This window comes from Pholcus phalangioides, unplaced genomic scaffold, assembly GCF_987345545.1.
Source record: "Pholcus phalangioides strain wild (caught in Gottingen) unplaced genomic scaffold, Ppha-v1.0 ptg000014l_1, whole genome shotgun sequence".
Lineage (NCBI taxonomy): Eukaryota > Metazoa > Arthropoda > Arachnida > Araneae > Pholcidae > Pholcus > Pholcus phalangioides.
Window position 1 is genome coordinate 1348318 of NW_028301607.1, and position 22838 is coordinate 1371155.

Consider the following 22838-nt stretch of genomic DNA (forward strand, 5'->3'; position numbering starts at 1 on the left):
TCTAATTTCTTGGATTTTTTTCCCCCCGGACTATTCTATAAAGCTGATGACAGCCCATGTGACCTGGCCTTGCATCGCCGCAGCTGTTCGGTGAGTCAGTAAAAAAAATTGACTATACTAGGCATTTTGAGGCGAAATGATGTGTGATATTTTGTCTGTGCATAGTAATGAGCTCTTCCGTAGTTATTTAGGTGGTTAGGCCAGGGCCGCAACTATAGAAACAAAAACTGACTGTCACCCGGGACAAGAATCCATTTTGGTGCCCCCGTCCCGTGCTTTCGAATGAATAAAAAGCAAACTCGGTGCATTTCTTAGTCCAGCTGAGGGCGTCAGACCTCTCCCCCCCCCCCTAGTTGCGGCACCACGTTAGACGGTATACCTATTTTTGTACCGACTAATTGTCGTACCTGAAAATCAAAACTTCAGAGTTTCTGATAGCTATATGAGAGAGGGGTTTCTGTAGCATTCAGGTGTGAAGAAGTATATTCTTTGCTTCACACCTGCACCAATACTGATTATTGAATTTTTTTTTTATTTATATGTTCATTGTATGCCAAAATGCCCTTAAATTTTTTTTAAATTAATCGATTAATTAATTCGGATCGATATCTTTACTAGGACCATTTGGTACACGTATGTGTACTACAAGCCTTAACTAAGAAAAGGGAATCATTAAAAGCTATTTAAAACCGTTAAAAATAAGGTTCACGCATGTTTGCCTCTGGAGGGAAGAGGATAACTGTTTCAAAGAGTTTCTGATGGCTTTGTAACTGTTTCAGAGAGGAGTATCTGATGACTGCACATCTCATGGAGCTGACAGTTACCCGGGACTTATTTTCTCATGTGCAAGTGGGGGAATAGTTCGCGGGGACGACGACGCATAATTCAGAGGTGGTCAAATTTAAAGAACACATTTATCGTTACAGGGCCGCCCTGACCAGATGCGGGGCTCTGTGTGGAAATTATCATCGGATCATCCCATAGACTAAAGATATAAAAGATATTATATAAAAAGATATTATTCTTACTCTGTGGATCATCCCCCTTCGCGGTCAGAGGAGGATTTATGGCTTTTCCGTCTGCTGCTGGCTATTAAAATTTTGAAGCCCTTTCACTCTATAATTTGATCTTTGTTCTTGACCTCCTTTCCGCAATGGGCTATAGCCTATGCGAGCTCGCACCCTCATGGATCCAAAGTAATATGTCTGGGGGGGTGGGGGGGGGGGAAGGTGACATATATGCTAATGGTTATTAACTTCCCGTATTTTATGGGACAGGTACATTTCTACATACTGCGCCTGTCGCGGTACGGATGTAGGCCTACTGTACAATGCTCGCTCTGGTTTTTCACAAGCATTTGACCAGGGCCGTAATGTGCCTTTCTAGGGCCCTGGGGCAGACTTTTCCTTTTGGAATTCTTGAAAGGGTTATTATTTTACAACATAAGTTAAATTTTTTTGGGGTTCCCTATTCGGCTCAGAACCCCGGTTGCCGTAGCCTAGTTACGGCCCTGCATTTGATGCTGACAATCATGAATCAATTGAATATTTTTATTCTTATTTTTACGAGTGCAAGGCACCCAATAGCGTGGGACCCGGTGCGGTCGTACCTGTCACACACCCTGAAAAGCGGCACTGATTCATTAGCCGAAGCCAACACTTGTCTGAAGGCGGAACGGGGGGGGGGGCTTCGGAATTATTCGATACCACGTAGGTGCTCTTCTTTCACTTTATGTATGGAATTTCAATTTTTTTTTAAATTAACTCTGAGAGTACTTGACCCTGCTAAAACATACTGAGGGATACTTGAGAGCGCCCCTGGCTCTGAAGAGTCATTCGTGATGTGAATTGCATCTCCCCGCATAAATTGCAGATTGGGTTCACTTGCTATTAAGTGACTCCCCGCTTATGAAACACTTTTTATTCGTTCCCCACCCAACCAGATCCTCTTTCTCAAGGAAGTGGAGTTATACAGAGGTCTGACTGTTTTGGTAAAGATAGGCCGCTCTGAGGAAAGCCACCCTATGGACCTCAGGAAACCGGCCTTTCTGGTAGGTGTCTCCCCATAGATATATCCATCTTCTATTTGTACAAGCAAAAAATATTGGTGCTTCACTGACCAGCGACAGGACAATGGAGATGCGTCTATTAGTGTTCAGGTGATTCGTTATCTCTCTGTGCAATGGAAATTTTGTATTTTTGGCATAAACGGGAGGGCGGGTTAGACATTCGCCTCCCCCCCTCCGCTATACACAGCCTCGGTGATTCGCCCTCCCTCCATTCGAGGAGACCGTATTCATCACTAATAGACTATCTTTTGATTTCATAAAATAGGAAAGTTTTGATTGAACATAAATTTAACCCCTCCCCCCTCACAAAAAAAGACTGTTCCAATAAATCAGTGACTTTGAAATTAATTTTTTTCCTATTGCACCACTTTTCAAGAAAGCAAAATGTTCTCAGCTTCTTCCTCCCCCCCCCCTTTCCAGGATCCTGCATATCTTCCACACAGGTTAAGCTGAGGAAGTGATGGTCTCCAAGCATTGGGTTCACAGAGTTACAGCCCTGGGGGGCCCAGGAAGATTCCTATTATTTTCATGTTTTTAAAATTCACTACTACGCCTGTGGAAAATCAGGTATTAGGGTTCACCAAAGATCCCAGTATAGGGAAGCCCCCTTCTACTACTATACCATACCTGCATCTCATACACATTTTCATGTGGAATTTCTAACGAATCGACCCACACCAGAATGTATGTTTTGAGTGCATCTGTGGTTCTAACACATTTACATTGGCAGAGTTGCAGGTTTTGTGCTCTTGTTTGTGCTGCCATCTGTCTTCCATATTTTGAAGTAAAGATGGCAAATGCTTGAATTTTTCAAGCGGTCTTCAAACTTGGATATCCTTTTGCTAGTGTGTGTTCATTCCCATGTTCATGCTTATTAAAATATCGATTTTACAGTAATCTATATCTCATTTCCTTCACAGGTTTTGATGGAGGAAGATGTCTTGGAATATCTGCCTTGGTGTTTTTCGCCCCCTGTTCTATGATTTAGTTCCAGTTTGCTTCAGTAGCCATGATACGCTCTTCATGGACTGGTAGAGTGTGTCCAGATTACGCATCTGCAGAGACGAGAGCACCTCTAAAAGTGCTGCAATGCTGTGAAGATACTGCAAATATGTCTGCCACCAAGAAAAGTAGCGGTACTGTTACCAGACCGAATTCAAGACAGTTTCTTCAAAACAGGTCAGCGAGATCTGCTTTGACTGACTCTTCATCCAAATCTGCGTCAGTGCAGAAACATAATGGAGTTTCTGCCACCACAGGTGGGAGAAAATCTCCACTGCCAAATAGCTGTGATAAAATATTGTCAAGCACATGTAAAATCTCTCCTGCGTGTAAACGGAAATCACTGGTAATCGAAAGAACTGGATCTGCAGCGAGTACACACGAATCTACGAGGACGAAGAAAGATTTGGATCTGACGAGTTCTTCAGACAGTAGAGTCCACAGTCTGATGTCTTCACCAAAGTGGGCTAGGATAAAAGATAAATTTGAAAGCACAGAAGTGACTGTCAAACCTGACCCCTTAAGGCCAATCTCAGAGCCTATCTCTCGCACTGCACTTTCAAAAACTTCACAAATTTCAAAGAAAACTGGGTCACATCTTACGAACAGAAATCTCACAACAAAACCTCTTTGTAATGGAACCAATTCAAAATCTCTAGGGTTTTCTGAAGATAAACCAAAAACTTTGAGCGGAACAACACCACAACTTCGAGGGAGCTTCAAAAGTACTCAGGAAAATTTTCAGTCATCAGCTGTTTCCAAAACTATTCCAGACACCTCAAAAGCTAATATCAGGAATGTGCCATTAAGTGCTCGTGCTGCTGCATCCTCACTACTTCCAAGCTCAGGCCGTTTGAATTACACTTCAAAAAGACTTGTACATAATGACAAAAATTCCAGTTCCTCTGTGTCGTCTGCCAAATCGAATGGCACCAGTCCTAGTTTATCTAGTCTTCCATCATCATCGTCTCTAAAAACTGAGAGTAAGTCAAATGACTTTAATAGCAGTGCGGATTCCATCGATAAGCAGTCAGTGAATGAATCTGCTAATACTTATAAGCTCACCACCACCAGCTCATCTATAAAAGATGTTGATATCATCGTCAAAAAGACTGAATGTGAAAAACTGCCAGGAACAGCGTCGATAACAAAGTCTAACATGAGGCTGGATTTGAAAACTGATCACTCAAAACCCAAATCAAAGACTCAAGATAGGAAAGTTCTCGCAACTTCAGTCGAAAAAGAATCTCAAATGCAATCTGCTCAAGCAGGCAATAAAAATCTATGGGTAAAAGACAAATTCGGTAACTGGGTGAAAAATGCAGACTCGCCACCAAAAAGTTCGATCAACCAGTCAAAAGTGTCTGCATTGAAAAACAAATTCAGCAGTTTGTCTTCTGCCAGCTCCAGAGCAACAGAGTCAAAGGATAGCATGGATAAGCCAGAAATGGCATCACTGATAAAATCTGGTCATGAACTATCAAACAAAAATACCAAGAGCACTGCCACATATGATGTTACAACAAAAATGAACACCAATTCTTCAACCAGTCATCTACTGAGTAAAGTAAGCAATGCTGAAGTAAATTCGGAATCATGTCAGGTTGGTCGTAGGTTGCGCTCGAGTTTGAGCAGAAGTTCATCTTCATCTAACGATGGCTCTGAGAAAAGCAGCAGCAGTTTAGACGACGATCCTCAAGAAAAAGCTCGTAAATTGAGTCTGGTTCAAAGAGCCGTACTGAGCTATGAAGAAAACTTATCCTTGTTATCACCTGAAACGCAGAGGAAATTGAAACTTCTCGGGGAGAAGGTCCGTGCACAGGCAGAAAATGATCAGTGCTTCATCACATGTTCCAGTTTAAAGCCATCAGAAGCCAAATCGAATGAATCGCCTAAACAAACAGACGATGTGGGTAGTTCATCTAATTCCAACTCTGACAGCAGATTAAAGTCTATCACCCACAACAACCAGTTGGGCGATAAAATCCCACCAGTTCGCAGCTTTCTCAGCAGGTATAACACAGATCATTTGAGGAAAGGACACTACTTATCAAACAGAAACAAAACTGATGCCAAAAATGAATCCGGATCCAAACACTGGGAAGTCGCTTCAAAGAATCTCCCAAACTCTGAAACATCCAGCTATCTTTCAGATGCATCAGAAATGACATCGTCTGAAAGCACGCTAACAGACAGTGCTTCATCTATCAGCGTCAAAGCATTGACTCAGCGATTTGGTGTGCAAGACAGTGAGTCTTCTAGCTTGGATAACAAAAGTTCTACCTTACACAAGATTAACAATCTGCAGAAGGATTCTGGCAAATCCCTCAGACCTAACCAATCGTTCTTGTGGAGGAACGTACGCAATGACACAAAAAGTGTTGAAAGCAGCGAAGAAAATGATGATAAAGGTAAATACAGCAAATACTATGTCCTAGAAAACTATTACACACCGTTGGACTATGAAACTGCTAGTCAGAAATCCGAGGAGAATAACAGAGAATATACATCCGGAAATTATGCTCTTAAAGTTGCCGGCGGTGAAGCTTGCTATCAGAATATCAGTTCCAGTGATAGCTCGACGCCAGGTGCATTTTTAAACTATAACCTATTTACATAAGACATAAATGTACATTTTATGAGAGAATGACATACCATATATTTTCACATTTCATGCTAACACAAACCATGTAAACATGAATTTTTTAAATTGCTATAGGTACCTTCAGTTAGAGTCATTCCTAATAGTTTTATACAACACAAATACAGTCATACCCCGACTTCTCTACCCTGATTATGCGATTTCAGAGTTACACGATTTTCTGTGAAAAATGCCTGGTTTTTGAGAATTCAGCACATTTTGTAAGCATTATGGGATTATAGCTAAGATGGAAATTTATTTTTTTATGGTGTTGTAATCAAGTAAAAATTATACAGTCACTGTCAATGCTCAATATAGCGACCCTCCTTGTTCCCTTCGAAAATGGATGTTATAGCGGGAGGGTCGTTATATCGAAAGGAGAACATATATGATAGTCGTTATATCGAAAGGAAAACATATATGATAGTCATTATATGAAAACATTTTGGACTCTCCTTACAGTTGGTGTAATGGAATGGTTGTTATAACGAATTGACTGTACATTGTCCATTCAATTGGAAAACCCCATGTAGCCCAGCTGAGCTGATCTTTAAGGTGATAAAAGTAGAAATTAGGGAAGCAGCTGAAAATGCAAATTTACCACAGATTTTGAGAATCAATTCAAACCATTTGGAAACATGACCTTTCATTCTTGAAAATTGTTAAAATTGTTTCGTCACTGAAATGTCTCCCTAGACATTTATACAGGTCAAACTGGAGGAGCATTCCAAATCACACAATAGCATAATATAAGCTTTATTCTACAAACATAAACACAAAATCCATAGAGAAATGCTACTGACTATCATGGCCACCAGAATGGAATCAATTACCTAGCCGAACAGCGCGTGCATTTCTGAACAGTAATAAGCTGTGACCAAATGATGCACATATAAGTCAACATTTAGTACACATTCAGTTAAAAAAATTATGCTATTTAAAATTCTTTTGACAATGCACCCAGTCACTCAACTGTCACTCAAACTAATTTTGACACTTGACTTTATACAAAGAAACAAAAACCGCAATAACAAAATTAACCTGCTTTAATACGAGAAGCTAATTTTTTTTCGATAGACTAAAGTGATACAAAATATTGCACTGCATTTGACTTAGTATATATATATTTGGAGCAATTTAACCCTAGATAACTAAACTTAAATCAGTATTACTCAGTGACTTATTCAACTCATAGACTACGAATTAAAAACAAGCATATTTTTATATTTCCTTCATTTATTTAAAACAAATTAGCGTAACTTAAGAGAAGTATTATAATACTTCAATTTAAAAAATAAATAAATAAATATCTATAAACTCGTTTTACTAGTTATTAAGATACTGTAAGGTGGTGCAAGCGCAATGGGAACATCTTAAATTGGCAAAACTGGCTCTGTAGTCTCTTAGATGAATGCTTAGTTATCTAGGGTTAAAAATATTAATGAGAAATTTTAAGTTGAATGTAGGAAAATCTGCAAGATGATTGCTTTTTTTTTAAAGACCAGTGTTTTTCAGAGATATTGGTTTCAATTAACCACTATTTGATGTATTTGTATGCAAAATTGCACCCGACTTACATGAATTTGACTTACATGCTTAGTGTCTGTCCCCATGATGAAACTCTGGGCTATAACTGTGCAGCAAAATATGACAATCATGATCTGGAAAGAGTAGGTAGGCTTTCACAGCCAGAGTTTGCAGAAATATTGAAACTTTTCTGGTTGTTACACAGTAACTGAGCCATTTTTGCAACAAATATTTCGTCCAGTACAGCAGCAGCCATCGTTAGTGCAGCTGGTGGCACCTAAAATAATCTCACCTTGTAATAAAGATAGCCTTGTAAATAAAGTATAAGGTGAGCAACTAAAATATAGTGACTTAGACAGTATGCAAACATGTGAATGACGATAAGAGTAACCTAGACAGCAAGGGAATAATGAATCTTCCCCTTTTGGTCAGTCACTAAACAAAAGAGGGACTTGGAGACAGTCATATTCATTTGGGGGGGGGGGGGTTGGTCTAAGAAGCAGGCCGAGGATGGCAAATTCAGAGACATGGCAAATTTAAGGAATGAGTGGTCAAGAAAATTAGCCTAGATAGAACAGCAGAAGGGTAGCAAAATTTTCTTAGTGCAGAGGCAGCAAAACCATAAATCCATCTATGCACCAGATGGGACAAACAGAGCAATGCCCCAGTGTCTATGCAGCCGAAGACACACCCCTGAGGACACAATGATTGTTGGATTTCAGGTTTGATATATTAAAAAAAAAATTACCAGAATAAATTGAAGCAGGATGAAATTTGTACCCATAGACAAAACTTTACTCAGCTCAGTACTTTTTTTAGCATAATATTACTGAAAGACAATCTGTAAATATGGGTTTGAAGAGGCAGGGGGGGGGGGGATCTGTGAAGCTTGGATGAGAAAACAAAGTCTTGTTTTAACTTGTTTTTTACATTATTATGTGCTAAATATTTTGAAAAAAAGGAACAGGGTCCTTCCTGATGGGTCTGGGACATGGGTGGAGATACGGGGGGGGGGGGGGACGACCCAGCGTCAAAGGTGGAGTCAACTGATCTAATGTATATATGAATTAACATCATCATCGTCCCTCCTGCAAATTCTCACTTTTGATTTGATAGATAGATGGTAGTATCAAACACATAACTGCCCAGAGACATACACTTATACAGTCAGCTGTAACGCACAAACTTTCTGGCATGCGCCCCTTTTTTTTTTGACAGAATTTACTAAGGCGTGTATCATTTCAATCTATTACTACTTGGGTGAATTATGATGAAAAACCTGATTGTTTCATTTTCATTGATCAGGAAAACAAGAGGAAGCCGATGAAGAGGGATGGACGGATATGAGTGAAGATGGACCAGAAGCCCAATCCAAGTCCAGTTCTTCAAGATCAAGGTAGTAATTCATTTCAGATTTATGAAATGTATGATTTTCATATATAATTTTAAAGTTTTCTATACCAGTTGGTACCTTTCAGATCACAATCAAGGGTGAAATCAAGAGATCTGGAGCTTGATTAGGAAGTCTCGAAACTTACACTTTGAATTGAAACAAGTTGTTAACATTTGAAACAAGTTGCATTACGTGGCATTATGTTAGTTGTTTATGTTTAGTTTGCATTATGTGGGTAAGGGGAGCCAGAGGGACAGGTTAACTCATGGGCACACCTAAGCATGGTCCTGAAGCCCTCTTGGTGAATGAATGTCCTCTAATTATCTTTCATTGCCCTTGTCATTAATTGTATTAGACTTGGAGGGGGCTGTTAATGTTTAGATGGACAGGGAGGGGGTGGCAGAAAAGGCATTATTACTCAGGCTGGAGCAATATCTAGTTGGACACATTGTATCAAATAAACTTATTCACCCATAACTTCTTTTTAATACAGTAAACCCTCAGTTTGTGTGCAATTCGGTTTACGAACAAGAAAAATTGATTGGCTAACAAACTTGTCCTGGATTATGAACATGCAAGTAAGAAAAAAATTACACAAAATCCCGAAGCAACAGTTGTGAAATTGGAAGGTCTATGGCTCCATGACAATTTTTTTTCCAGTTCTTTTCTCGTAGCATGACTCCTGCTATGGATCAGCATGTCTCACTTCAAACTTTGAGAAGGTTTACATCAAAGAAATATTCCACAGATGTTTTTCAATAATCTTCTCCTTAAAGAGGAGGGAATAATCCCTCCTCTTGCCACAGCCAAGCAGCAAGTTACTTATATAACCCCATGAATTTAGTTTAAAAGGCATTGTGGCTAGATTTTTTGTTTTACAGGCAGAAAGTTTTAGAGCTTTTACATTCAAATTCGTGGAAACTCCCTTAACAGACAGTCTCGTTAGCAGACACACACCTCCCGTTAACAGATACTTATATGAATTACATCGACAGGCCTCAATGTATTTTATCTTCTATTAACAGATACTTCACACAGGGCCGTCATTTCAACTTTTTCCGGGGGGGGGGGGACAAATAACATGTACTCAATGTATGTATGTATATATATATATATATATACCCTTTTTAGTGTATTTTCAAAAGATACACAGATTTCCCCGACCCCCGCCCCCCAAATGACGGGCCTGACTCCACGTTAGTGGACAATCTTCTGTCCCAAGGGTCTTTGTTATCAAGAGGTTCTACTCAGGGTTGGGTTTTTGACATGACAAGCATCAAAAACTGGTTTAAACCATCAAAAACTGTCGAAAACCGCCAAAAACCTAAATGAATGCCTTTTGATAATATTTTGAACACAATAGGTATATAACATGATGAAAAACTTACTTTTTTGCATATTACAATGTTTTATTTTAAAACATTAATTTATTACAATAATTAAAGCAAATGTATGTTAAAATATGTTAATTATAATTTGCAATTTTGAGTTTTTCAACATAAGTCTAGAACATATAAAATATAATTTTATGGTTTATTTATCTAATCTTATCTTAACTTGTGTTCAATTTTCTAAGTAGAATAGAGCTGTTATTCAAAATATGTATGATAGGGCATCAGGGTTAGTTTTTGACCTCAGAAACTAGCTTGGTATTAAACCTGTGAAAACCTTGGTAAAAACTTTCGATGATGTCAAATAGTTTTTGTTAACCGGATAGATAGGGGCCGTTCAAGTATTACGTCATCATCGATGGGGGGGGGGTTCCGATTTGCTGACTTTTGATGACAAGGAGGGGGGGGTTGGATAATCCTTACATCATCAACCCCCCTTTATGAAAATATAAGTTAGGATTCAGAGGGGCAGAGCTGATGACGAAATTTTGCTGACGGGGGGGGGGGGGGGGGTGAAGGAAGGGTCAGCGTTTTGCTGACTTTCGCTGACAAGGGGGGGGGTCAAAAATGGCTAAAACGTGTAAATACTTGAAAATATTACGTAATACTTGAACGGCCCCATATATTAAATAACAAAACACTTACTTTTATGTAGATTAAAGGGTTTTATATTCAGAATTATAATTACTGAGGAAAAATACCTATTTTGATATTTTAAATTTTCTGATCCACCCAAAATTTTATTCCATATAAAAATTTTCACTCAGCATCTGCTAATACACTAATTAAACTCATTTATTTTCCCCTAAAAATTTCTTAGCTCAGTGTGTATAAATTCACAGAGTTTTAAAGAGTATTTTCAACCAAAGCAGAGCGATAGGACTTGATACCCAAAGCATTTTTTTGCATGTTTGAATACAGCTTCAATTGGGAAAACCATTGCATTATAAATGCTAGTAAATATACCATATCAAAGAAAAGAAAGAAAGAATAACTAAGTTTGACTAAGGATAAGTTACAGGAGTTTCTTAAGCATCATATACAAGCTACCATTGCCAAATTAAATGACATTTTAGTCCTACAATTTAGTATTTTGATCTCTAGATATATTTCAATGTTATTGCACAATAAGAGTATCGTTTTAAGTATCAGTGATTATCTAGATAATTTAATAATAACAGAAATCAACATTACATACATGATGTAATAAACTTTTTTAAACACGTATCTGTTTTAAAATTAGTACAGCCGATGGTTTATATCAAAGTACATGCATAAGCAGTTGAAGAAATTTTGGAAGGTCAAAAATCATCTTGAAACAGAGAATGTCAAATCCTTCCATAGTTTTCCTTTCAGTGTTTATGCTATGCTTTATTCAAATTGTATATTTTATAAGGAAAAAACCATATATATTTTTGTGCAAAATAATTCTGTAGAGAGTAGAAAATTAATTTACAATCATATTAAATATTTATTCTTTGTATAACATAGTCACTTTAAACATTACATGCAATTAATATGTGTATTTCCAATGGGAATTTTTATATTGAAAAGCAATATTTGAGGTTTTTGACAGATTTCACGAAGGTTTTTGATGGAGGGTTTTTGACGTGACAGTTTATACCGTGGTTTAAACCGCCAGACACTGCCACGTGTCAAAAACCTGCCAACCCTGGTTCTACTGTAGGTGAAATTAATGAGACTGTCTGGCTCTACCCTGGTATAGGATTTTAAGCCTGCTATCTAGTAAGGTGGGGATTACTCTTCTCTGATGGGGGGGGGGGGGGGGGGTGTTGAGTGTGTTCAGTGTCAGTAATGATGATTTCAATTGGCTGTACATTATGCACTCGAGTGTAAAAAGGTGTTGTAAAAATTGACACTTGGAATCTTCAGGGTCCCAGGAATGAATTAAGGCATTTTACATTGATTCCTATAGAAAAAAATTATTTCAGTTTGCAAACAATTTGGTTTACAAACAGACTTCGGGAACAAATTGAGTTTCTAAACCAAGGGTTGACTCTGTGTATGTTTTTTTTTTCAATGGAAATTTTTCATTCAAAAATTCTTGAGAACCAAACATAAGCAGTAATTTGTACCATCTTTGAAGAATTAAAGTTTGAAATAATAAGACAAACTGAATAAGTGCATATAATGATGTGTGGTGTTGCCAATAGTAAATAATAGAATATCATGAACAGGGAAAATGATTATCACACCGATTTACGCAAAAAAATATTCATGCTGATTTCCAACATACAGTTCAATTTTTGTTTATTTTGTTTCCTTCAGCACATTGAAGAAACGGAAGAACAATAACAAAAGTCATTCTCATCACAAGAGTTCAATGCAGAGGACTTGGTCACAGAGTTTTAGAAATATCTCTAAAACAGATCTCAAAGAAAATGACTGTCAGTCATCTCCTGCGAAGGATAAGATAAACTGCAATGAGGTAAATCAGGTGAGAGTATTCTTTGTGAGATATGCTACAAATATATACTCCGTAATATCAATTAGTGAAAGCAAGAAAAAATATTTGTATGTTTTTCATATTTTAAGAATCATCAAGTGAGCTTTTCTTGAAGCATTGATTTACACTGATAATAAATAATGCAGTAGAACCCTGAATTACAAGTAACTTGAGTGTAAGTAACTTGCAAGCATAGCAGAAATTTAAATTTTTTCAAACTGATTCTTCCTTGATAAACAAGATATTTCTTGTGATACAAGTGGTGCATATACCAAAGATCTATAGGTATGTATATCACCCTGTATTTCTCAGTAGGATACAAAACTGTGAACAAAATAAACGTGGAAGTATATATATTATGTGTGTGGATTCTGCAGTTTCATTGCTGTTGAAACAAATTTTCAAGTATGCTGTGGAATTTGCTTACTTTGCATCTTCATCAAGGTATTCAATTTTGCATTCAAAAATTCAACAAGATGAGAATAAAAATATGCAGAACAACCTCCCTAGTTTTGGAATTTTAGCGGTACCTTTTAAAATTTAGTGGGGGGGGGGGGGACGCTGAGCAGTTACTTCGGTTGCCCATGGTAATATCTTGATTTACATCTCCTTGACTTGCATCAACCCACGTTTACATTGTCTCCTTCTTAGCTACAATAGTGTAGGACGTCGTGCTGATTTTCAGTCTAATTATTTAAATTTTTGAAAATTGATTGGTAATTATTTCAATTATTATAATTTTTTTGGTTGATTGTTTAAAGACACAGTCAAAAAGAACATGATGGTTTCAATCAGTTTCAATGACCATTTCATCAATTTTGTGATCAGTTTCAATATATTCATAAAATAAATTTAATCAGGAAAATATATTTTATTAGAGCTTCAAACTTTTAAAACAGGATTAAAAAAAGAGAGAAAATGAGGTTAAAATGATTTTTTCCCATCAGGTACAATTTGAAAAAGGTAAAGGCTTTTTGGCATCAATTTCTTAGAGGGAAATGTTTCCCGTATGAGATGCATAAAAAAAAGCATATAAATAGGAGAAAATAAAAAAATCTAAATATTTACCCCTGTTCTCCTCCCAAGGAGGGTGGAGCTTTACATTTTCCCCAACCAATCCCAATAGAGGTGACACGTATTCACATGCATTGTACTTCTGTCTTTTTTCTGTTTGGGTGCACAGGAGAGACATTTGGCTGTGTTGTATAATAAATCCATCATATACCAATAGTCACCTTACCTTACTTTTAAAAGAGAAAGATTTCTTCATAGTCAATCTGTAGGACTGAATCTGATGTGATCTTTGGTTGGATCTTTGGTATGAAAAAAAAAACTAAAAGATTTTATTCTAGGATCCATCAGACTCTTTTCTTGTTAACCTTTTCCATTTAGGGCTGGGGGGGGGGGGGGGTTCATGCTTTAAATGATCACACAAATGACATTAACATGCACATTTATGATTATACATTGTCACAATATTGGTTTGATCATCTCTATGTATTTTCCTCTAGCCTTTGACAAATTCCGAAGAGCCTGATGATGAGCATTTGTACGAACCAGTGTATGAAAGTCTCAACAACTACATGGTTGCCAACAACAATGAAGAAAATGATATTCAATCACTGTCACCTGATGATGGTAACGAGAAAGACACCTTCTCATCATATACTAGTCTAGAATCTCTCCACAGTGAGAAAGTGGAAAGTAACCAAGATCTCACAGAAAAGAACCTTCTGAAATCAGTCGACAACAAGAAAATGGGAAGCAAGATGCGAAGGTTGAGGAGGCATCTATCTTGGACCAAAAGTGATATAAAATTAGAACTGTCTTCCAAGTTCAATAAAATCAAAATCAAGAAGAACTCTCCCAATTCGACAGAAATAGGCTTGAAGATGCAAGACAACAACAGCGCCTCTACTTCACCAAAGAAAAATACTTTCATCAAATGCATACTCAAGCAGAAAAGTGCCAGTGATATCCCAGTCAAGAAATCCCTCTCCCCGAAGAAAGAAAGCGCTCATTTTTATGTTCATCTGTCTATGACCAGCGGGAAACCGCGCCCGTTTAGTGAATCTTGTATGCAAGATCCGACTGTCAGTGCGATCAAAAGTTTTGATTCCAGGAAAACATCTGAACCATTACTTGTTGGCAGCGGCAACCACAGGAATTTTGTCAGTGGCAGAGCAAGGAAAATATCATCGGGTCAAATCATACAACGCCCAACAGCACCTCCACCACTTCCACCCACTCAAGCTGTGGCAAAGAAGAGTGGCTGCGAAATGAAAGAGAACCAGTCATCTCTGCACAAGATAGTAAGCAGAAACAATTCATTGTCTTTGGAAAACAAACCTATCTTCTCTGGATTCAACACCAATTCATCTCATTATTCGGAATCCCTTCTGAATGAAAAAGGTGGAGCACTATTTGTTATTATGAGTTATATTCATTCATTATTATTTAAAATTTCAAGATATTTTATATACAAATGATTTCATGGAAATATCAGAAATAAAACTTGGTAAAATATTTTACTACTAAACTTGGTTAACACTAGAATGATGGAAATTTTGAATTGCCTAGAACGATGGGAAGCAGTCATTTTGACTGTAATAAGAAAAATTGAGTGCAAATTATTTATCTTCACTGAAACTTCATAAAGTAGTATCTGTTCAGTCTCTTTGACTAATTTTTTCAATGAACGTTTGTTCGTGCATCATTTTTTTTTTTTGGAATTGTGGACAAAATGGCTTGTTATATTGTTTTATTGCCGTAAAATGAGTTTTGATAGTGATTCTTTGAGCTCTTGTAATTCGTGGCTTCATTTTCACTTGGCAATCTACGGATAATTTTTAAAGTATAATAAGGTTGAAAAATATCCAAAATGATACCATGTGCGAAATAAAAAAATCGTAAATAGCTGTCATATCCCAAACATTATAGGGGGTAACAAATACATGATAAAGCTTTTCAATGCCAATACCATTGTTGTGTACGGGCACTTTGTTCGAAAAATGTATCACACTTATAATAGAGTCATAATTATTTGCTTTGCCTGCAATTTCAACTGTGGTCTGATAATCAGACCTAGATCTTTTTCTGCTTACCAACTAACGATATGGGATCTGGTGTGGTCTCATCATCAGCACCCAACAAAAATTTCAGTTCATTTTCCCCTGATTGTTCACAACGTATTCTGAATAACTAGTAAAATGGAAACAGTTGTCCATCAAGTTTGATGTTCTCAACAGTTGATGAAATTAAAACTATGATTTTCACATATAAAAGAGGGTAGCGGTTCGACAGCGTATCATACTGGATGAAAGTGCCAATGCTTGATAAAATATTAAAATTAGAGAAGCTGCTCATCATGAGAATGCCTTTTTCTTTATGTCCCACAAAGTAGACAAAACCGTTGACATTCGCTTCACTGCAGTAAAAGCAGCAAGATCCATAGAAATACCATATGGATCGAATAATGTATGCTATGCAGATGAGCTTCTTCCAATGCACAGCTTTGAATGGTATAAAATTAATGTTGGCGAAGAGCAAACCCCCCCCCCCCCCACTGTGATAGAATATCTATTCTTTTTCATATTTACGTTCACACGAGAAAAGTTTACATTTCAGGATGTTTGGTAGCCATAAATAACACATAATCTCTATAGCGGTAAAATGACAGCTACCATTGTTCTAGGTAGAACTTTGTTCTATAACTAAACTAAGAAAAGTAAAAAATTTATATTTTAAGAGGTTAAATGTCTCAACAAGATGCAAAATACCATGAAATTTCTGTAACTCTAGATCAGTGATTCCCAATGTGGGCATTAATGCCCCCTTGGGGGTGATGGAATGTTCCAGGGGGGCAGTAGAAGCTATGGGTATAGCATGGGACCCTATGGGTGATATTGCATTGGGGGGCGGTGGGAAAAAAAATTTCTGAAGAATTTCTAAATTTTCATGCCGGAAATTAATGTTTTCCACAATTTTCAGGTGATGATAATCAGCCAACATATTCCGATATTGAAACTGGGTCTATTTATGCTACCATCGACTCACTGAATCAGCGAAAGAGGTATGTTGTTTCTGTGAATCCTTTCTTCTTCAGTGAACATTCCCTATAAGAGCTTGTGTAATTTAAAATTAGTGTAAAATATAATATATGATGTTGATCAGATACATGTTGCACCCACACCTGGGAAGGAATCGACTATTTTTGTTTTAATCATTTTGTGCCGAAGGTTTTGATTTACAAGAAGAAAATTTGCATTTAGAAAAACATTTGGCACTAAAATAACTCCAGAAGTTCCTGGGAGAGGGGGGTGGGTTCTACACCTTTTCTGACCCGCAGACACTATTGTACTAACAAAATAAAGGTCATTGGGTGTCCTCATTTCAATTGAATGAAACCTCATTTCATTCAGTAAATAACACGAAAATTCAAGCGTTCACGATATTCACTTCAAAATATGGAAGCCAGATGGCAGCACTAGTGCAATATGAAACTAGCCTAACTGTAACAACTATCCTTTTGGTGAGTGATGGAGGAGTTGAGAAAAATAATGGTTATGCAAGTTAAAATATTTATTGCTATATAATTTATAAACTTAATTTCAGGACGTTTGTTATGCGTGTTCATTTTGCTGTGACTGCCAGCGGAAGCATGTGTTTCTCGCCAAACTTTGGCGGCTTGGCGGGATATGCAACAGAGTATCCCCCCCCCCCAGCTACTTAGTTGCGATTAAGAGAAACATGAAGTATATAAAACAATATATGTGATATGGCACAAATAATGCATGAAATGCAGTGCAAACAAAAAGTGTGCATGAAATGCTATGCATAATGATATTCGCAGCATTTAAGAACTTGCAAATGAATAATAAGTGTAAAAATGAGTGAATTAGAAGAGAAAAAATACATATATATACGAATGCAAATATAATTAGCGAATGTAAAAATATGTATACTGAGTGCAAAACAAAAATCATATATTTATATATATACTAAATGCAAAAAATAGGCATAATGAATGATTTGAAAAATTGAAAGCATACAAAACATATTCACTAAATCTTAGTAGTAATAAGTGAGTCTTTCAGGAAAATGAACTCTTCTTCCTGATCTGGTCACTGTGTTTTTGGGTTTTACAATATTAGCTTCGTTGTCGCATTCTCTGAGAAGTCAGAGAGGGATGATGTTGTCCACTCGAAGAAAGACATGCAGACAAGACGATAAATCTTTGTGAATGTACACACTTCTTGTGTTGTGACCAGAGGAAGGGAGAGGTGATAGCTTACGCATAATTTCACGCAAACGTGAAACATAGTTTGAGTCAGCTGTTTCCCTATATGCCTCGGGAGAAAGTAGGTCAGCTAGAAGACAAACTGTTGTACCGTAAACAAGCTCGGCGCTGGTGGCTTGAATGTAGTTTTTGTAAGCAACTCGCAATCCCAGCAGAACTATTGGTAATGACTCTGTCCATTGAGTGTTGTTGTGTGTTTCAAGGGCACTTTTCAGAGTATGATGAAATCTTTCGATCATACCATTGGATTGAGGATGGTATGCAGTTGTATGTATTCGGTGAGTGCCGAGAATTTTGTTAAACTCACGGAAAAGAGTGGATTCAAAGTTCCGTCGATGATTGGTTGTGATGGTAACAGGAGTTCCGAATCTTGATACCCATCCAGGGCTGGTTTAACCATTAAGCAAAATAAGCACGTGCTTAGCGCATCAGTACTAAAAGGGCACCACAAAAAGATATCAAATGGTATTTCTTTTTAGTGTAAAATTTTTTTCAACATCGATAATCCGATAGAAGATCCTAAAATTTTAAGAACACTTGATTGTATAGTTGAAGATCATTATCACAAGGATGGCGCAAAAGATGAGAAACTAATAATAATAATCAAACTAGACCCCCATAGGCGGAGATAGACTTGGAAGTCTGAAGGGCACGATGATGTCAATTCATATATACATTAGATCATCAGTCGACTCCACCTTTGAAGCTGGGGGGCAACGCCTGCCCATTTCCCCCCCCCCCCAATATCTCCGCCCATGTAGACCACATTATTTTTCTGAGTTTTTCTATTAGCTTTTCAAAATTTTCATAAAGTACTAACAGGGCTGTTTTAACATTATCATACACCCACATACAAAATTTTTCTGATGTGGAATATATATACATCAGATCAGTTGACTCCACCTTTGAAGCTGGGGGCATGCCTCACACCCCCGTATCTCCACCCACGTAGACCACATTATTTTGCTGAGTTTTTCGATTAGCTTTTCGAGAGAGGCTCTACTACCTAGCTAAAAAAATTCCTACCTACCTATTTGCATATTTACTCTTGAAAATCGGAACCAGATCTGATTGTCACTTGACACCACGGTGCCAGAAGTGCCCCATGCAGTAAACCAAGTTCCACCAGAATAAGGACATGATTTTTGTGGGTCATTAGTAGATTAACTGCGTGGTTTGATCTATAGAAGTAAAAGAAATGCTACCAGGTGTAAATTACAAACTTCAGAACGTATCTGAAAGAAAAAATACCCAACATAACGGTGATTTGTCAGAAATAAGATACCTACTGGCAGGGCCACAACTGGGTACTTGGTTAGCTGGGGCAACCACTCATTTAGGCACCCCCATCATAATGCTGAAGGATAGGTTGAATGGTGAAATTTGTGCCCCTTTTGTGATGTGCCCATGGCACCAGACCTGCCTGCTCCCCCCCCCCCCACTACTTGCGGCCCTGCCTATTGGTAATATTGTGGCCCTTCTAACATTCAATGGTTTCCTCCTTGGAGTGTTGTTACAGCCTTTATCTCATCAACCGTTCGTCGTAGTGGTGTGATTCTAATATTAAAAATTCTCAAAATGTGACCAGAAATCACCCTGTACGAGTTTTGAAGATGAAAAAATAAAATAATGAATTAAAATTTTTATACGATCCCCCCCCCCCTGTCCTCTAACTTCCAATTAGACAGTTGTTGCTCTTTCTCTTCTGAGCCCAACAAACAAATTACATGGTTTTTAACTGCATTATTCCCTGAGATATTTAAATTCAAAAATAGGAGACAGGTCCAGGCTTACAATTTCACAGCCCAATACGAAAAAAAAATCTGCGCCCTCTAAAAAAATTGTATGTAGTTGCTCCCCGACTTACAAACTTTTTGAGTTACGAACGTAAATCTTGAAGGGGAAATTTTTCTTCCACAAAGAACGCATTCCATTACACTCATATTTTTGATTATTTCAGGAACGTGTTGATAGTCTGGATCGTAATCAAACACGATCAATTGAGAGGGAATGACATTTATATTAATTTTACAAAATTAATAAATTATTATTAATAATTATCATGGTCCACCTGCTGACACTTCATCGTGGCTCGAACCATATTGAACAGACATAAATTTTTGTTATACTTTTAAAGCACTTCATCATCTCTTTATCAAATATACGTTGCAATTTGATAATTTTGATCATTTTTCGAGTTTTTTATTACTGTGTGGTGCGCCGGCACCCTCAGTTCATATTTCACTCGACAGATGGCGTTGCCATACCATAGTGTACTTCCATACTCAGTACATATTTTTCCTTTCTTGTACGAAGTGTACAACTCCACGACGTCATTTATTTTATTTTTTATTTTTTTTTATTTTTTTGAACTTTATTTAACACGATGAAATAGCACAAAATAATAAAACAAATTCACCAAGAGATCCCGTGGATCTGTACTGATGAACACGAAGTATCGATGAGTAATTACAATACAATTTCAAGGACAGAACGAACACAAAAAAAAAAAAAAAAGAGGGGGAGGGAAAAATGTTGATAATTATATCGAAGTAATTCTGCATCTGTGAGCAATTATAGATACAATAGAATACAATTAGATAGTACAATTAGAATACAATACAACATTTCAGATATACAGTATGTTTTCATATACATTATAAATGAAGATTATGGAATGCTAGATTGATGCGAGAATTGTTTTGCGACTTCGACATGTGGAGGCAAACAGCAGGAAGTGTACTTAGACATTTAGAAAATTCGATTTAGCACTGATCGATAGAGCTCTGTTTTTGTTGTTTTTTAAAAATGATCGTTGATGTTAGCTATTGAAAAAAAGGTAATTTTTTAAACGTTTTTTCAGTAACGGTATTGAAGGGGGAAAAAGAATATCATGCGGCAGTTTGTTATAAAATTTCGGAATAAGATATGTAAAATGGTTTTTCTTCACTGTTTTATGTATCAAGGGAATATTAAGAATGTTATTGTATCTATTTGATGTCCTTGATAAATTAAGAGGGAGACAAAGTTGTTTTTTATTAAGTAGGAGAATCGATTTATAAAAATATAAATACCGCAAAGGGAGTATGTTAAGTTGCCGGTAGAGATCAAATGACGGAGTTGAGTAATTGCCAGTTAGTGATCGGATTATTTTCTTTTGGGTCTGGATGATGGGTCGCAACGTATTGATGTAGTCACTGCCCCAAACAGATAGTCCATATAATAGATGAGAATGAAAAAGGGAATAATAATATGACAGCAAAAAATGAGTATTTAGATAATGTTTTAGATAATAAAATTTATAAACTATAAAACAAAGTTTTGATTGGATATGTTTTACATGGGACTTCCATTTAAAATTTCGATCTATAACAATACCTAGGTATTTAATGGAGCTTACTTGTTCTAATGGAGTACAGGTACATAAAAGATCAGTAGGGCAGTTTTTATTATGAAAAATGAGGTTACAGTTATCGAAATTAGTGAGGTTTGAGAAACTAATGTATTTTGTTTTTAGAATGTTTATTTCGAGATCATTTGATCGAAACCAATTTCGGACTTTGATTAAATCGTTGTTAATAATATGATCCAATGATTGATGATCATTCTCAGAATAAAGAAGTACAGTGTCATCCGCAAATGTGATTATTTTGGCATTTAGTTCAAGGTTACAGAAATCATTAATATAGATAGTAAAAAGCAACGGTCCCAAAGTAGTTCCTTGTGGAATTCCTCTGTGCATGTTTACTGGACTACTAATATGCTTACCACACTTAACAGATTGAGATCTATTATTAAGATAGGATTCAAATAATTTATAAGCAGTACCTCTAATACCATATGTGTGCAATTTAGCAAGCAATATATTGTGATTGATGCTGTCAAAACATTTTCGTATATCAAGAAAAATTGCTATTGTTTGTTTTGAGTTATCTAAGCTATCAACCACAAATTTGCTAAATTCAATTAGTGCAGTTTCAGTGCTTTTGTTTGGCAGGAAACCATGTTGATTTTCTGAAAAAAAATTATTAGCATTTAAAAACGAGTATAATCTACATTTTAAGATAGATTCCAATATTTTGGTTGTCGTACTGAGAACTGAGACTGGTCTATAATTGCTGAGGTCATTCTTGTCACCGGTTTTATAGATAGGGGTAATGATTGCTTTTTTGAGTGATTCTGGGAAAACACCACTTTGAAAACAATTATTAACTAGATCAGAGAATACCTGAATGACGCTGTCAGGAAATCGCTTCCAAACTTTTGAGTTCATTGCATCGATGGAAGATACAGAGTTTTTTAGTTTGTTAATAATTTTCTTTATTTCAAAAATATTAGTTGAAGAAAGAAAAATTGAATTTTGAAAACCACGTACGTAGTTTTTATAGTCATCCATGGAAACTACAGTATTTCTTCCAATACTATTGAAATACAAGTTAAATTGATTGGCAAGAATCAGAGGTTCAACATTTTCTGGAAGTACATTCTCTTTATTCTCAGTGCCTAATATTCTGTTAACAAACTTCCAACGCTCAGTATTGTTACGACATTCCGAGAACTTGAAAGAGTAGTACTGTTTTTTAGATTGCTTTATTTTAGATTTGATTCTTGATTTTATATTTCTATATGCAGTTTCCATAGAGAGGTCATACGGATATTTTCTTGTTTTTATGTAAAGTTGTTGTTTTGTCTTAATCAAATTGCAAATTTCGCCTGTAACCCATGGTTTACCGATCTTCTTCCTTGAAACAATTATTCGGTCACTGGAATGATTTTGGACAATGACATTCATGGTGGATAAAAAATTATCAAAATCTTTTTCGGGATGAGTGTGATCGAATCGAAATTCATAATTTTGGAGAAAATTTGACATATCAGCATACCGAATAATTTTCATTTTCCTATGTATAGTTTGACTTATTTTATCTAATATTGGGGTGGCAAAGTGAAGTTTACAAACGATCGGAAAATGGTCAGTTATGTCTGTGTCAACTATTGATGAATAGTATTTGGTAATATTAGTTGAGTGACGTAGATAAATATGATCAAT

At 36.7% G+C, this 22838-nt stretch overlaps 1 protein-coding gene across 1 annotated transcript in view; it reads left to right on the forward strand.

Moving 5' to 3' along the window:
- The window catches only part of LOC149077895 (uncharacterized), a 74149-nt gene that overhangs the window by 17664 nt on the left and 33647 nt on the right, over positions 1–22838 (forward strand). Inside the window, exons 2-6 of the mRNA XM_089242077.1 lie at positions 2989–5658; positions 8544–8634; positions 12312–12471; positions 14001–14901; positions 16480–16561. Coding sequence (XP_089098203.1) covers positions 3078–5658; positions 8544–8634; positions 12312–12471; positions 14001–14901; positions 16480–16561 — 3815 coding nt within the window. The 5' untranslated portion in view covers positions 2989–3077. The remainder of the gene's footprint in view (positions 1–2988; positions 5659–8543; positions 8635–12311; positions 12472–14000; positions 14902–16479; positions 16562–22838) is intronic.